The 17,398-nt window shown below is 35.5% G+C and overlaps 1 protein-coding gene across 6 annotated transcripts; it reads right to left on the reverse strand.

Moving 5' to 3' along the window:
* Positions 1-1,327: 1,327 nt before the first annotated feature.
* On the reverse strand, positions 1,328-15,427 carry LOC107823203 (uncharacterized). Of its 6 annotated transcripts, none has more exons than XM_016649803.2 (7): positions 15,168-15,427; positions 13,183-13,573; positions 6,372-6,410; positions 3,714-3,798; positions 3,558-3,636; positions 2,992-3,112; positions 1,328-1,466 (listed from the first exon to the last, which is right to left on the reverse strand). In XM_016649803.2, exons 2-6 carry the CDS (start codon positions 13,567-13,569, stop codon positions 3,073-3,075), a joined length of 630 nt encoding a protein of 209 aa, XP_016505289.1. In that variant the 5' UTR covers positions 13,570-13,573; positions 15,168-15,427; the 3' UTR covers positions 1,328-1,466; positions 2,992-3,072. The 6 variants fall into 6 exon arrangements, with proteins under 6 accessions (XP_016505289.1, XP_075104434.1, XP_016505290.1 ...); XM_075248333.1 differs by having other exon boundaries at positions 13,183-13,662; positions 15,168-15,303; XM_016649804.2 differs by lacking the exon at positions 15,168-15,427 and having other exon boundaries at positions 2,992-3,103; positions 13,183-13,779.
* Between the last annotated feature and the right edge of the window lie 1,971 nt (positions 15,428-17,398).

Genomic DNA, 17,398 nt, shown 5'->3' on the forward strand with positions numbered 1-17,398 from the left:
CCCAACTTATGACTTTTCACCTTATAAGCACTTTCTCTTTTACCAAAATTTTTACTATTTTATCCGTAATAATATTTTAATTCACAAAATACCTTTCCCAAAATAAAATTCCTAGTTTTCTCTTCATTCCATGTACGTTTTGTTCCTCCTTTTCTTTATGAAAAAAGTTTTTAATTTATAATATTTTGTAAAACTTTAAGAGTATTTTAGTCAGTATAATATAAGAACAGCTTATCAGCAATTTTTACTAAACACATCACCTGCTTATTATTATCAATTTCAGTACTTTCACCCGAACTAGGGGTGGGCATCGGTCGGTTCGGTTCGATTATGAATATTATCGGTTTAGCATATCGGTTATCGGTTTACAAATATGATAAACCGATAACCAAACCGATAAGATATTAATTATCGGTTATCGGTTAATCGGTTATCGATCATTATCGGTTCAGTTATCGGTTTACCCGATAAGATAACTCAATCTAGAGTTAAGCAAAAAAGAAAAAGAGTAAAAGAAATCAAGCAGCGAGGCAACATAATCTTAAAAAACAAATTGAAAGCTTGAAAAGAGTTGACACATTTCAACGTCAAGAGTTGACACATTAGTTAACAGGACTTTGGAATACAAGAAAAAGAAAAGAGCAATGTAATGCATGGTTATTCCAGTGCAATCTGATGTGTGGCTATAATTCCATAGTTTCATACATTATGTGCCTTGCATTTTACATGCTTTAATGATAAATTACACTTTATTTGTGCATAATAGAGTCTATTTTATGTGTAGGTGAATTGGAGATGAAAGTAGAGCAAAATGGATACTTAAACTTTGAAAGTGTGCTCGAGAACAGTGAAAATGAGAGACCTGGCGAGGCCAGCCAAAGGCCAGGCTGGAGTAGGCTTTAGCCTGGCGAGGCCAGCCTAAGGCCAGGCTGAACCAGGCTTTAGCCTGGCGAGGCCAGCCAAATTACAGGCGTTAGGCTGGCGACGCCAGGCCTGAGGCCAAGCCCAATCCGAGTTTTGAAGACTTAATTCGTTCCGGGTTTGACTAGGACTCGGCCCACACGTTTAGGGTTTCTAATCAAATGTGTTACTACTGACTGCACACTGCAGTACCAGTAATTTCTTTTGATCGGTGAATGCACTACCAGTAAGGTTCTATTTTCATGACAAAATCTTAAAAAACATATTAAAAGAATCTAGACATAAGGCAACTGAACAAAATACATATTGGTTTAACCTACACCTACTTTCTCTGTGATTTTACAATTAATATTCTCAGAAGTTTTTCATTCTTAAAGCTGATTCTACGATTTCCTAGACAATGAAGTTCCGTTTAGACAATGAAGATGAAGCAACTAAAAACTTACACGAAGAATGAAGATGAAGCTGAAGAATGCGGCTGAGAAATGTGAACTGTGAAGCAATTGAAGAGTGAAGAGTCTGAACTCTGAAGAATGCGGCTGAGGCTGAAAAAGAATAGGAAAGAATGAAGCCCTACCATAGCTGCATATGTATATACTTAAGGGTAAAGTAGTAATTTTGTTAATCCTTATTGGGTTATCGGTTAACCCAATAACAGAATTGCCAAACCGAGACCCGAACCGATAACCCAATAGTGAAAAAATTCGAAACCGTTACCGAATCGTTAACCCAATAACCCAATACCGATAACCCAATAAATAATTAACGGTTCGGGTTATTGGTTTTACCTGATATATGCCCAGCCCTAACCCGAACACATAATTGCTTATTTACAAAACCAATTTTCGCACTTTATAGTGCTTTTCAGCAGTGTTTTAAAAGGCATGGGCGTAAGGCGGGGCATTTTACATATGCCGAGGCGCGGGGCGTAAGCCCCATAGATATTTAATTTTTAATATTTTATAAAATAATATAGTGACAGTTAATATTTACAAACATGTAAAATTGCATAATAATTGAAGAAAACTATATATATGTGTGTTTCATCCTCACAAAAAACTAATCAAAACAATCTATTATACGTTACTTACAAGCACAAGTAATTTGAGTCTAAAAGAATAAAGTTTTCTATATGCAGGAACAAAAAGGATGATTAACCTGCAATTTGAACTTTGAATTTGCTGCCATGAAGAAAAATGTAGTTCTCTTTGTATTTGTAAAACAAATTAAACATTCGTTGCTTTTGAGAGATATTAGCAGACTAGCGGACAAGATAAAAATTTGTGAAAACCATAAATTAGGGCTTAAATCAATAAAAAAAGGTCTTTACTTTTAAATTTAATACTTTTGAGTTCCTTTTTAAACCTTGAGTAATTACCAAACTGACTTTTGAGAATTTGGGTATTATATGAAGGATTAATTCAACAAATTTTGTTTTAATTTGAAAAAGTCTCTAGGGCTTATTCCTTACTAAAAAAATGTGCCCCGAACGCCCGAGCGTACGCCTCTTGAGACTTTCGCCCCACACCATCGCCCCGGGGCGTTTTTGGTACGCCTCGCCCCGGGGCTCGCCCCAAAAACGCCTTTTAAAACAGAGCTTTTCAGCACCTCAAGCTTATCAGATATTTACAATCGGCTAACCCAAACGAGCTCTATGTCCGTCAAAGTTTAGGCATATGAATAAAATCACTTAGCGATGTTTGTCTAGTACTAGAATTTGAACCTAGTAAACCATGCTTTTCACTTTTGCTACACTCTTTGACCGGTACCTGCTACACTCTTTTGCTGCTTCAGCTTTTCCTAAAAGCAACACTCTACTGTAATGATAGCTTCGTGAAATTGGCAACAATCAACGTGCTGAATACTTAAGAATATGAGAATATGAAACAAAATATCATCACCATCAGCCTACAAAATGTGCTAATTACTTGACTGCTACTGACTAACTGCCTTGTGTATAATCAATCTCTAGCCTTTTCTATCAAGGTAACGATAAAAAACTACAGACGTAATTTTCAAACAATTTAGGTAGTTCTTCCTTTTTTCTATCAAAAGAGAATGAGTGCAAACCTTAAGGGGTTGTGAGCAAGAATAACTCCCTCAACGACTTCTTAGGGTCTATGCATGATTGCAGAGGTAATTAATCTGCACCTACACAACAACAGCAACCCAGTGGCTGCACCTACACAAACTACAAAAAACAAGTCAGAAGTGCTTTACATGAAGCTGAAACGTTCTCAACAAAATTCCTCGAGCTTTCATTAAGTAGTAATACCACTTTTCAAGCCACTTCCTTTGTCTACTCCAGAATGAACAGAAGAAGGGTATTAACTAGCACGTATAAACATAGAGCAAATAGAAAAGCGAAGACAGAAACAGAAGAAAATAAGAGGTGAGAGTGGAAGTAGTGAAGAGCTTTAATTGATTTGTAAAGAGAATAAATACAAGTAGCAAGGATCATGAAGCTAGCTACAATTGTCAGTTAACAACTGTGGGCAACTTGATACACGAATACTAGGCCTAAATTCCAACAGACACCCTTTCCTTTGATTATGGAAGAGAAGTGCATCAATGTCATTCTAGAGTATCTTGTACAAAGAAGTTGTAATACTGAAATTATCAAAATAATGACTCACTGAATTTTACATCCCCCAGAATCTTGCCCATGACGGACATTGCCGTAGGCAGAAAGTTCAAGAAGATCCATGTCACGACCTGGATGTAATTTTAAAAGGTTAATTGGCAGAGGTAAATCATAAACTATGAATACTTGAACACAAGACTGCATCTACCTGAAACCCGACAATAAGAACTTCTCTGAATAAGTTCAGCCTTTGATATATCAGTTCGATTCCCCTTGGATCGATTAACTGTCGCCTGCAGGAAGAGAGTTGTACCATCAATTATGTCAACTCTTAGACACACTAATTCCCCAGTTACTTCCCGCTCTCTACATAATCATAACCTTTTCTTTTCTCTTCGGCTTTTTCCCCCTCTTTTTGGGTGAAGTGGAGGAGGGATGAAGGTTGGCTAGCCAAGTTCCATTTCAATATTGAGATTGGCACTGGATCCAAGAGATGTACCAGATTTTACACTTCCGGCAATCACAAAGGAGCAGTCAAACAAATAACTAGTTCAGAGAACATGGATAAAAATGGAGAACCCAAGCAGCAAAATAATTAAGGAGATAAAGCACAAGATACGCAAGTGACCATAATCCCTAAATAGTCTTATAGCCTGTTTGGCCAAGCTTCTCCCATGGCCAAAATTGTTTTTTTCTCAAAAAAGTGATTTTTTCTCAACTTGAGGTGTTTGGCCAAGCTTTTTGGGGGATAAAAAGTGCTTTTGGGTAGAAGCAGAAGCAGTTTTTGAGAAACAGAAAAAAGTAGCTTCTCCCCAGAAGCAGAAGCAGTTTTGGATTTCTTCTTACAAATAATATCCTTAGCAAAATATTGTATAATACCAAAATAGCCTTACTTATTTTAAACTATTAAGTAATATATAATGACTTTTGGGGTGAACTTTCATATTTATTGAAAGATTTTTTGATATGTTTAAATCAGAATAAAGTACATTTCAATTTTATTTTTAGAGTTTACTTAAATAAAATAAAAAACTTAATTATTATTTTTAATAATAAATATTTGTGATTATTTATCTACTCGTATAATATTAACTATTAAGTTAAGAGCCCGTTTGGATTAGCTTATTTTAATTGTTTTTAAGCCAAAATAGCGTTTAAGCCATTTTGTAGTGTTTGGATAAAGTAAAAAAGTATTTTTTAAGCTAAGTTGCTCGGATATGGGTGCGAGTGTCCAACACGGGTGCGGATCTAAAGGTCGGATCCTTTGAGATATAAATTCTAAGATTCGGGAACAGGTGCGGGGATTCGGCTAAAAATAATTAAAAAAATAAAAATATCTCTAAATTTTGAGAAATTTTGTGGAATACTTACGTATAACTTGTAAAGTTTGTTTTTTTTTATTCTCAAGTTGTAGATAAGTAAGGATTGATTTCCTAGTAATACATGCTATTTTCTTCAAATTTACCCTAGTTTTGGTTCTGATTCCGAGAATCAAATTGTATCTCGTCTTGAAATTTTCCGTCCATCATGGTCAACGTATCCAAAATTGTTTGACCAAATCCGGTACAGATCCCATACCCACACCAGTGTTTAAAAAAGGGTCTGCTTCCTCGCTTTAAGTGAGAAGCGGGGAAAGAGAAGCGAAGAAGCGTCCGCTTCTCTGTTTTAAAATACCCAACCTTATTTTATTAAAAACGAGTTTTTTGGATAAAACACTAGTCTGGACTTCTTCAACAGCAGCGACTAGGGTTCTTCAACTTCCAACAGCAGCGACTTCTTCTTCTTCATCTACTTCTGATTTCTGAAAGAATCTCAAAGCATCAACTAGGGTTGTTCTTCTTCTTCTTCAACTTCAAGTTCAAGACTTCAACAGGTATGTTCTGAACTTCTGATTTTCATTCTTCTTCTTCTTTTTTTTCTTTCTTTTTTTCTTTCTAAACGTCCAAAAACCGGCGAAATGCTGGCGAATTTTTTCCAGAAAATTGCTGCCCAATTTTTTCAGTTTTTAACAGAGAATAGGATGCTCATTTTGTGCTTTAATTGATGCTACTCTTTAGTTTTTTAATTGAATTATTGAACATTTGCTTACAATTACATGTGTTGTCTCTGCAGTATTTATTTTAATTTTTTTTTTTTAAATTCCGCTTCACTTCAAAAAAGCGAACGCTTCGCTTCTCGCTTCTCGCTTCTCGTGAAATAGGGGTTGTCGCTTTTTCTCGCTTCACGCTCTTCACAACACTGACCCACACCCATACTAGTGTCGTGTCGACACGGGTGCAACATCTAAACTGTCATGTCTGAGCAACTTAGCTTTTAAGCACTTGTTTTTAAGCTAAAATGACCCCAAAAAAAAAAGAAGGCCAAAAGCTAGAATTCCTAACTTATGGCTTATGCTTAAAAGTCACTTAAAATAAGTCTATCCAAACGGGCTCTAAATCTCTTCATGTCCTTATTCCTAATTTAATACTTAAAAGCACTTTTTGAAAAGCTTGCCAAACACTAGTTGTTGCTCGAAAGTACTTTTCAAATTGATTAGCCTCTAAAAGTACTTTTTCGAAAAGCACTTTTGAAAAAAGCACATCCCAAAATAAACTGATTTTTCCAGCTTGGCCAAACATGCTATTAATACTCCCTGTTTTTTCTAATGAACTGGCAGCTAAAAGATAAAGTAGGATATGTTTCAAATCAGTAATAAACATTGTTTTCTAAAGCAGCACTTACTATAAACTATCATACAGATTAACTGTCAAAATGAATCAGACAATAACAGGACATCCATAAGTATGCCATAGTGCAGCTAAGGATTTTTCAAGATACTCCACATTAAAGCACAAACAGATATGTTTTACAGGAAAGAAAATCTCACCTGCAGAACCTGACAATTCTCTAATGTACTTTGTCCACCCTACAAAAATTTGAAACAGATAACCTCAATTAAAAATGTTGAAAAAAAACGAGCCTCAATTAAAAATGTCTACTTTCTAAATTTTGTCGGTCCAACAAAAGGTCAATAATAAAGCATCTATAACAGACAGTGGCTTGAAAAGACTAGTCCATCTTCTCTAGAAGCAGACATTTATAATCAGTACAACAGATTAGAAAGAAAGCATTTTTAATGTAAGCTTTTCGGTTGATGCCACAAAGTTCTGATTGAAACTGATGGTGTGAATGCAAAGCTAAGGCTAGAAGTCGTCGTATCATAGAGCATTACCAAAACAGAATATACAAAGCAATTTCATTAGCAAGTTTAGCACTTGCCCCACCTTCTGTAGCAAACCCAAGAAGAAGAAATAAAGGGAACAGAAATGAAATTGTTGGAAACTACTAGCTCTTTAGCAAAGCCATTTACAATGTGCATTATATGAACCTAAGCATGCTTGTATTTTTTTCCCCCAGAAGTATAGACCTCTCTCTCTCAATTCCTCCTATATATTATACTCTTCTTTTGCTTCTTCCTCATCCTCTTATTTGCTTTTGCAAAGTTTAACGAAGTCCTACTCAATTAAGACTGTGCAGAATTTTTGGGAAGAAAAAAACATTTCTATTACTTGTTTGATTCTTGACTCAGTTTTGGATATTTTTGCAATCACAGGTGTGATAAAATGAAAAATGAACATGCAAAAGAACTGAGATTAAAAAAAAATTAACTGTTCATTTTTTTCTTGAGACGTTATCAAGTTCTCATCATGCAGTCCATGTGAAGAATGTCTTTGACAAATTAGTCTAACAATCCTGTCAATGAAATGAGATCCGGTATACAAGCTAAGGAATAACGGTCGTACCCCCAATTCAGGTATTTATGAATTGTTGTAACTTTTATTTTTGACTTCCCTTTTCCTTTCCTCAGGAGTGAAGCACAAGCACCACAAGGAAAATTTCAGTACAGAGCTTGAGTTGGTAAATGTATATGTTAGAATGTCAAGGGTTATTATTAAAATGCTAAAATGTTTAAGGATCAATTTTGATGTTAGATATTGTCCTGCAGTGTGCAAATATCATGTATATTATGTTCACACAGATAAATAGCTCTGTCCTGTGTCATCAGATGATCAAGTATTCCCTCTTATTTTCTCACATGGTACCACTGCCTCTACTATCTCTATTCTCTTATTTTTCCACATGGTATCAGCACCTCTACTATATCGATAGAGACTCAGGTAGCTTGTACTTATCTGGCGGCGGTCCAAAGCACCTGTCTCGCTATGTTGTTTTCCTTCTTGGAAAAAGGACAAGCGGAAGCTCCAAACTTCTCTGAAGCTAATTTGCTAGAATGTTACAGAGCTTTTTTTATGGGTTGTTGGAATGTTAAAGAGTTAGTGTTAGAATGTTAGATATGTAAACTTATTTTTGAGATGTCCCACACTGGACATATCATCTATATCTTTTGTTTGAAAAAAGTAATGCTTTCCATTTACCAAATCATCAAGTTATCTATGTATCTCTTCATTTCTCTTGTTATCTAAAAATGGTATCAAAGACTCTACAATTGTGGTAGTGGTTTAAGTAACTCCTACCGTTCCCGTTCAAGCAGCAACATTTCTATTTTCGGTGCCAGCTCTGACGGTACAGTGCCGATCTCCAAGTGATCGTTGTGAAGGCACTACATCTATCTCCGGTGACCCTACTAGTGATGCCACACTTATTTTCTATAACGGTCTGTTCAGTCTATGTCCATTTCTGATGGTTGTCCCAGTGACACAACGCCTATTTTTACTGGCCATTCCGACAACATTGTGCCACTTTCTAATAGTATCATTAAAGGTAAAAGGCATAGAGTTTCAAAATCTACTATGGTTTTAAGCGTAAAAAAGAACTGAAATGTGTAATCAAAGAAAAACTCGCTATAAATACAAGCAACAAATACATGGACAAAAAATTCAAAGAACTACAACTAAGTGGAATATGAAGTACAATCATGACAATCAAACTTCGCCTCTGTAAGGTTCGCAGGACTAGCCGGCAGCAAATCCGAATATGAGGAGTGTTGCGGTAGGTTAGTCAGCGTAAAAAATAGTTTAACTATGATATATTCTCAAAAGTAATCAGAATATATATATGAAAGATTGATATAGCAGATCCAACTAGTCCGGAGTTAAGATTCAGTTGATTGTTGAAAATCATGTCAATCAAGTTCGAAAATCATTTTAAATTTGATATCCAAATGAAGAATGCAGATTTTGTCGCTATTAATATTTTAGTGACAGTCTTCTTATACTAGATTTTAATCTTAAATGCTAATCACTAATACATTGTGCTGGTGGCTGCCCATATACAGAATCAGGATCCATAAAATGAAAAGGGGGAAAATCCATTTGTATTGTGTAACCCATTTTTGCTCCCACATTCTTCACATAGTTGGCAAACACCCAAATTGTAGAGCTAGTATAAAGTGAATGTTGTATTAAAATATTCTCAACCCTGTCCAAATTTTTCATTAACCAGACTTCTAAACCAACAGCTCTATCTCCTTGCTCCTGAAACACTAATTTTCACATCTTCAAATGCTTTGGTTAGTAATTCACAGCTTGTTTGGATTGTTGTTACATGTCGTTTCATAATGTATCGTATTGTATTGTACTGTATTATATTGTTTGATGAATACAATGTTTGAATAGATTGTATCGTTTGCCGTCGTTTCATGATGTTACGCACTAACAATATGAAGAATAAACTTGCAACATTACTAAAACAAAATAGGATACGGAGTAGAATTATTATATAAAAAGTAGAATAAAGAATAAAATATGATTATTTAATAATAAAGAAGGGCAAGATGAGAGGAAAGAAGCAAAGAAACGACGTCAGCACACCAAATCCGGCGTTTCATAAAGTGACACTTTTCGTCATTACATAACGATGGATTTAACGATACGATATAATAAAATTTAAATAACATTCAAAACAAACATTGTATTTAAAGTAACAATACGATACAATATGATAGGTAACAACCATCAAAACAAGCTGTCAATCTTATCCCCCATCTTTCAAAGCATGGCTGGTTCCGATCTTCCCCTAGCATTGAATGGTTCTCTTTTTCCTTCTCATTGTTTTGGTCTTGTAGTATCTTCCATCTTTAGCCATCAAGATTTCTTGGTGATTATTTTTTCTAACCGTCTAAATGCTCCTCTTGTTGAACTCCGGCTCCAGAATCAACCGAGTTATAGTGGAAGGAAATCTGGTAGGTAATGTGTTCCAGAGGCATTCTGGAACAAATCGCATAGGTGAAAATTATTTAGTCCTTTGTTCGAGTTAAGGGTTAGACGGCTACTCAAAAAGTTGATTATTGATCTCGTCCAGTGACCTTGATTTCGGGAACGGATGTACTTATAGCTCCATTTTTTTATAAGTCCAAATGGACACAATTAAATTCATGTTGGATTTGCAATGAAAGCCAAAGTTGCTTCATCCCCAGAAGTAGCAGATTATAAAACTTTCTAATGGCAAAGGGAGAGTAGTCTAGCTTTTTTCCTCCGACAGTAGAGAAGTACGAGTTAGAATCCAACTCCTTACAAAATTTCCAAATTCAGATAAAATCCTCTTGCCGGTTGAGAAAACAGTTCCTATAGGTAGTGTTAAATAACTCTAGCAATGAATGCATCAACTGTGAGGATGGAAGCAAAGATACATTCATTGCAAGGGTTATTCAACATTATCAATGAGAACTGTTTTCTCAACAGTCAGGAGGATTTTATCTAGATTTGGTAATGAAACTTTATAAGAAATTGGACCCCAACTCTCACTTCTCTACTGTCTAAGGGGAAACGCTAGACTACTTCCCTTTTGCCATTGAAAAGCTTTATAATTTGCCTACTTTTGAGGATGAATCAACTTTGGCTTTCATTGCAAATCCGAACATGGATTTAATTGAGGAGAAATTATGTCCATTTGGAAAAGACTAGACTTTTGAAAAATCTGAAGCTAAAAGTAACATTTGTTCCCAGAATATTGGTTATCGGGCAAGACCAATACTCAGCTTTGTGAGTAGCCATCTAACTCCTTACTTGAACAAAACTGAAATTTACAAGGACTCAATGATTTCACTTATGTGATTTGTTCCAAAATGCCTCTTGATATTGGTAAAGACTAAAAACATTAGCAACAATATCCAATACTTTCGTCTCAAGTCCAAATAAAAAAGTTTGTTGTTTCCTTTCATTATAACTAAATTGATTCTGGAAGCTGGAGTTTAGCCAAGAGAAGTATTTACACGGTCAGGGAAAATGATCATCAAGAAATTCTGATGGCTAAAGATGGAAGAACTATAAAACCAAAACGAGGAAAAAAGCATCACTTAATGCTAGGGGAAGACCGAAACCAACCATGCCTAGAAGGTGAACGATAAGATGGAATTACTAATCAAAGCATTTGAAAATGTGAAAATCGGTGTTCAAGAGCAAGGAGAAAATTTTGTCGGTTCAGAAGCTCGGTTGACAAAAAACCTGTCAAGGTTAAGAATGTTTTAATGCATAACTACACTATCGTTATGATTTGGGCGTTTACCAACTATGTGAAGAATATGGGTTATGGAAGCAAAAATGGGTAAAAGATACTAATAGATTTTTTCCCTTTTCATTTAGTGAATCTGAATTTTGTAAACGGGCAGCCAGCATCACAAACTGCACCTACATTGCCGCCAGATATCCATTGTTTCCACCTAAGAATACAAGCTTGGATCCCGACGCTCCCAAAGTGAGGGATCTAAATATAGCCGAACGGAATGCAGAAAGGCCTCGAGAAGTTCTTGGGAAAAGAAAAGGTGTGGATGAACAACAATACTATTTTGTTGATTCTGATAATAATGCTTGGATGGATGATATGTGGTCCCAGTTTGGTGGAGGTAGTGTAGTTGGAGGTGCTAGCGAAGCTGGAGATCTCGTCTAACAACGCGTTTTCATCCGGGATGATGAAACATTCAAGTGCGGGGAGGGTAGATTAAAATTTAAACTATTTGCAGTGTCGCTATTTTTATATATCTGCTATAACTAAATTGTTGTTTTGTGTAACATGAAAAGTTAGGTGAAAGATTTGGGTAATACTTTTATTGCTCTATTGACCATGACTGTATTTGTTGGTTGGTGAAGTTTTTGTGTAGGACTAAAACCAACAATGTGTGAATATTTTTGTGAATTATTAAGTATGAAGTATGCATTAAATTTTATACGTTTTAATTTCTCTGGTCTTATTTTTAGCATCAATGTTTACCTAACATGTCCAAATTAATTGAATCTTTGATTATATTTTTTAGGAACAGTTTAGCAAACAATAGCGAAAAAACAGGAAAAGATATGTTTAAAAATCCACAAATGCGTCCATGGAATCCTTATTCGCAATGGTGGTATTTTTCAAACATTCTCAAAAATATATATATATATATATATATATATATATATATATGTGTGTGTGTCTTTTATTTAACACATACAAATAGGTGTGTCTTATACTCATCAGATCATCAAGTTATCAACATATTTTCTTTTAGTTTTTCACATCATTAAAGGATCAATTTAATAACCTAAATCTCCTACACTGCAATTTTTTATAAATACAAGGATTAGAAAGAACACTTAGCAGACAGCTTCTAGAACAAACAGTGCCACAAAATCAATTATGCCGGGGAATGCATAAAGAAATAGAAAGTCTCAGAGAACCTTGTAGTCTGAACCCAAAAATGCTGCTATTAACCCCAACTCAGGGTTACCCCAAAATAGTGTCAAAGCTCAATATTCTAAACATGTCCATCTTATAGACACTACACATCAACTGCAGCTCAACCCCAAATTATTCAGATTCAGCTATATAAATCATATCATCATATACATCCATTCCAGTCTAGAAAGTATATAGTTTTTACTTTTTACACAACTCTCCTGCTTTATCCAGACTTGAGCCTGGACGTTTAAGCTTTGCATAGCTCACAAGACTTGTCCACCTTATCAATCTAAAAGATACTCCATCTGTTTCATTTTGTATGTGGTCTATTTATAAAAATTGACAGCTTTCTATATTTATGAAAACTTTAGTTCTTCCCCTTTTAACATTAAAGACATACTTCTATAAAAATTACATGGCATCAAAAATAATTGTTCCCTCCGTTTCAAGTTATGTGACACTTTCCTTATTAGAACATAAAAAAGAATAACATATTTTGATATTTGAAAACAATTTTGACTTTAAACTTTCTATTTTCCCTGCTTGATTTATGAAAGAAAGAATGATGTAGGTAGATAGAAGTAGTAGGAGTTCCCGTCGAAGGGCTATCCTTTCAATTTTTTGATTCCCAAGTCTTTTTTATTATCACTATTAGAATATTTTTGTTGACATCTTGGTCAGGGGTTTCTAAACTTTTATAATAACACAAATATTACGGAATATTTCAAACCACAAGTTTCAAATATCTTATAGCCACACACTTATCAAAAAAATATCTTATAGCCACATATATATTAGGATATATTTGACCACAAATTTCAATAGTCTTTATTTTATTTTTTAAACTTATGCCGAGCCAAACTACAGTCACATTAATAGAAATGGAGTAGATTCTAAGAGCATTTTGGTATATTACTTACCTGTCAAATCTTTCTTTCTTCCTCATACTCTGATTTCCAATCAAACAGATTCACACACAAAACAAAACCGAGGGAGTAAAAATTGAGAACTTGGAAGAAAAGTACCTTGGAATAGGGAATAATATGGTCATAGTCATGGCATAGACAACCAGGACAACCCACAAGCTTCCGAAACAGTATATTCCCCAACGGGTCGCGGCGCCATCGGTCCGGGTCTCTACCCTTCACTTTCTCCGCTTTCCCCCAACACTGCTGCTTCACACTATACGGGAAACTTCTTGGGTTGTTATTAGAAGAAATTTCAAGCTTCTCAAACAAAGCCAAGTTTGAATCAGTGACAATTTCACTCTCAAGGAGAGCAGCTGATGGTGGACGAGATAGCCTGGAACCCGAAGGTCTTGAGTCGGGTCCTGATGGTTTAACGGGTCGGGTTCTTGTTGGGGATGAACCATACTTGTTTTTCCTTTTGCTTTCTTTACTTGATGACCTCATGTTTCTGTTGATATTTTTAGCTCAAAAGCCATTGACACGAATTATGTTAGCTTTTGACCCGTTTGGAGTTGGGCAGCCATTTGAATGGGAAATCTAAATTGGGTCTTTACTGATTAGCCCAATGAAGTACACAAATAGTACTCAAAGCAAATAGTCTTAGATTTTGTCCTGGCATGCCCCGAGGTTATAACTTCAAATTCAATAAGTGTTTTCGCATTCGCCCCATGAGCAACACTTTTAACTTTTAACTTTTAACTTTAAAATTTTATCCACGAAGTAAGCGGGGATCAAAAATTAAAAATTATCCTAAAAAGTATCATATTTCTGCAAACCCCTCTTCATTATTATCAATATGTAGAAATGGCACCAAGTAACTGATGTTAAGAGCACTATTTGAAATGTTAGAGCCAAACTAGCCTGAAGTTTAGACCAGTTTTAACAAGAGGTCTAGTAGTGGAAGTCGTAGTCCTACACATGTCCAACAACACATAAGATCCAACAAATTTAGGCCCAAATGAAGACCCTGCTTACCCAATTGGATGCCAAACTAACAAACAAGCAGACTACACAGGGATTTAATTACGCAACTTGAACTCCACACACACTGCAATTCTTAAAACTGTAAATAACATCAATTCTCGCCAAGGTATATGGATAAGATTACATGAAGCATTCACAAGGTACACACATGCTTATATTTTCAGAAAACTAAGTTGAAGTAACAGGAATAGTCATCATGGGGTAGCAGACTACTTCAAGTAGAGTTTCGAAACAAGACACTATCCAGGACTAGCCTAAAGCATTTTAGACAAAAGGTTTCATCGTAAAAGCCAGGAGAATCAGTAGAGCACAACCTTAACATGGTATGTTTGACATGGAAGCTATAACAACACAAGTTCATGATCAAGCAATTGCTTAACAGGGGAAACTTTTAGCATGCTAAACATTAGTCATAAAACAAGAAAAGTTCAAGAGGCATGTCACTTGGATCAACAAGGCAGGCATGTATCTAGATTAACACCAATTAATTTCATGTAGGGAGGGGAACTGAACACTGAGATATGTTCTAGAGGTCTTAGGCAGCACTAAACAATACAAGGTTTGAACAAGTCAGGGAGCACACATTGAAGTTTATAAGTAGCAGAAAAGCATGTCATGTTTGTTTACAGGTCCGGGCAATATTGGTACTTATAAATCACATGATCCATGGATCAACCATAAGTTTTACACAAATGACTCAGCATGAGGTAATACATTAGAACAAATTCTGGGTATAAGCTAGTTTATCACAAAGAATCTGGAACAAGTAGAGAGATGAACCCATGGCAAACAACAGGTATAAGCATTCAGGCATACCCAAACATATTAGGCTAAGTAGACTTAAGATAGTTAGAAATCGAGGGCATACATCAAACTTAGAGTTTTAGGCAGGTTCTAATGCTAGAAAAGCATACAGCTACAAGACAACTTTAAAGCAAATAGGACCATAAGTAGAGACGACATAGTAACATATCGGTTCACTAAAGCTTAAGTGGCATAGATATACAAGGCATGAACACAAGCAAAAGGATAAAATTGCGAGAGTCAAAGATACTGACCAGTAAAAATTAACGAACAAGTAAAGGAGAAGAACAAATTTTAGCAATATTTCAAAGATCAGTAGCAACAGAGGACTGCAGGATCCCAATCCGAGTGCGTCAGAGTTCACAAGGGATTCAGATGAGCCCCGAGCAGTGCTCACACTGGGAGGTAGATAAAGCAAATTCCGATAGCCTTGGCTTTCAGTCGGCCAAGAACCAATAGTTTCAGAATAATATCGAGTGAGTGAGAGTGGGAGAGGGTAGTAATTTTTCAGTCCGTTTTAGGGAAATTGGGGGAGGGGTTTATATAGTGTTGAATTAACCAAAATCATAAAAGGAAAACATCAATCGAATCACAAAAATAAGGAAAGAAGTATTAATTGATTTAAAGAAGTTTCAACTGCCAAATCAAACTTTAGACCTTTCGGGTCTGAAGTTCTAATAAAGTCTAATTTCAGAATCGAAATCTTAAGGTTGATTTTGGCAATTTGATTCCAAGCTAGTTAAATTTTAAATACTCTATTTATTTTAGAGATTTGAGGTGTTTGACCAAGCTTCTAAAAAAAATATTTTTAGGTAATAGCAAAAGTTATTTTTGATAAGCTTGAAAATTAAATTGTAGCTTCTTCTCATAAGCATTTTTTGAAAGCTTGCTAAGAACAAAATAGTGTCTACTATTAGCAAAAATATTTTTTAAAATACCTTTTTTGAAAAAATACTTCTAACAAAAAAGCACTTTCCAAAATAAGCAGAATTTAGAATATTGAATAGGAAGAAAACACTGCAGGGGGTTTTCTAAAATTTACAAGCATACATACACATAATTACACAGCACGATCCAAAGTTTGTTAGTACATATGACCTACCACCTTAGGTTGACTATATAAAGACTTTTACGTAATTATTGTTATTTGACAGATTTTAAAAAGTAACTCAATCCTTGTTATAAATTATGATATTTATTTGAACCGAAACCACAGTCAACAATCTTGGTAAACAAACTCGAATCGGTATTTTGACGATTCCGATAGGTTCGTATGATATTTTTGGACTTGTACGCATGTTTGTTTGGGTGGGTCTGGAGTGACCCGAGCGAGTTTCAGTGCATTTTGTGAAAGATTGTGAAAAATAAGTTTTCAAGTTGAAATCTTGAGTTTTGATGATAAATTCTTGTTATTTGATGTTATATTGAAGATTTGAAATAGCGAACAGGTTTATATGATGTTATTACACTTGTGTGCATGTTCGGTTTGTTTTCCGAGGGGCTCAGGCGAGTTTTGGATAGGCTTCGAACTATTTTTGACTTGTTGGAACTGTTATTTTTGACTTCTGGTGTCTAATGCTTCGCGATCGTGAAGGCTCTCTCGTGATCGCGAATGGGAGATTTTGGGCTGGGGCTAGTTTCTCTTCGCGAATACGAGAGGTCGGTTGTGAACACGAAGCAATGAAGGGCTTACCCTTCGCAAACGCGATAGGCATCTCGCAAACGCGAAGCTTTGGGGAGGACCCGGGGGATTGCAGGGTTCTTCTTCGCGAACGCAGATCAGGGGACGCGAACGCGATAGCAGGCTGAGAATTAAGCTTTCGTGAATGCGTCAGGTGCTTCGCGAACGCTAAAAACACCTAATGCCCAGATATTTAAAAGTGCTGAAAGTCGAGATTTAGGCATTCAATATTATTTTTGAAAGATAAAGCTCGGCCTAGAGAGGATTTAAAGATATTTCCATCCCCACTTCAATGGTTAGTGAATTTTAACTAGTTTTGATGTATTTCCATAATCACCCATTGATTTTTAACCTTAATCTATGATATTCATGGTAGAAATTAGGGGTTTTGGGTAGAAACTAGGGATTTTACAAAATTGAGATTTAGAACTCAAATTGAGGTCGGATTTCAAAATATATCACATAACCGGGCTCGGGGGTGAAGAGCTAATCGGGCTTTAGTCCGAATCTCGAATTTTGACCAAGCAAGCTCGGGGTTGACTTTTGTTAATTTTTTTTTCCAATTTCATTAAAGATCTAACCAGTTTCACTCGTGGGTAGTTTTAAAGATTATTTTGAATTAATTGAACTATATTTGGCTAGATTTGATTAGTTTGGAGGCTAATTCTAAAGGAAATGTTGTGGTTGAGCATTGATTGGGTTGCGAAAAGAGGTAAGTATCGTGGTTAAATTTGACTTGAGGGAATCATGACTATTGATCTATTTGCTACTTAATTTATGTGTGGGGACGACGTATATGCAAGG

The sequence above is a fragment of the Nicotiana tabacum genome, chromosome 24 (assembly GCF_000715075.1).
Source record: "Nicotiana tabacum cultivar K326 chromosome 24, ASM71507v2, whole genome shotgun sequence".
In the NCBI taxonomy this organism is placed as follows: domain Eukaryota; kingdom Viridiplantae; phylum Streptophyta; class Magnoliopsida; order Solanales; family Solanaceae; genus Nicotiana; species Nicotiana tabacum.

What these genes read in the sequence shown, in the direction of transcription:
- LOC107823203 (XM_016649803.2), bottom strand. Translation starts at nt 13,569, where the DNA reads ATGAGGTCATCAAGTAAAGAAAGCAAAAGGAAAAACAAGTATGGTTCA. An exon ending in ATATTATTCCCTATTCCAAG is followed by an intron (nt 6,411 to 13,182) that starts GTACTTTTCTTC and finishes AAATTTTTGTAG; the next exon opens with GGTGGACAAAGTACATTAGA. An exon ending in AGAATTGTCAGGTTCTGCAG is followed by an intron (nt 3,799 to 6,371) that starts GTGAGATTTTCT and finishes CTCTTCCTGCAG; the next exon opens with GCGACAGTTAATCGATCCAA.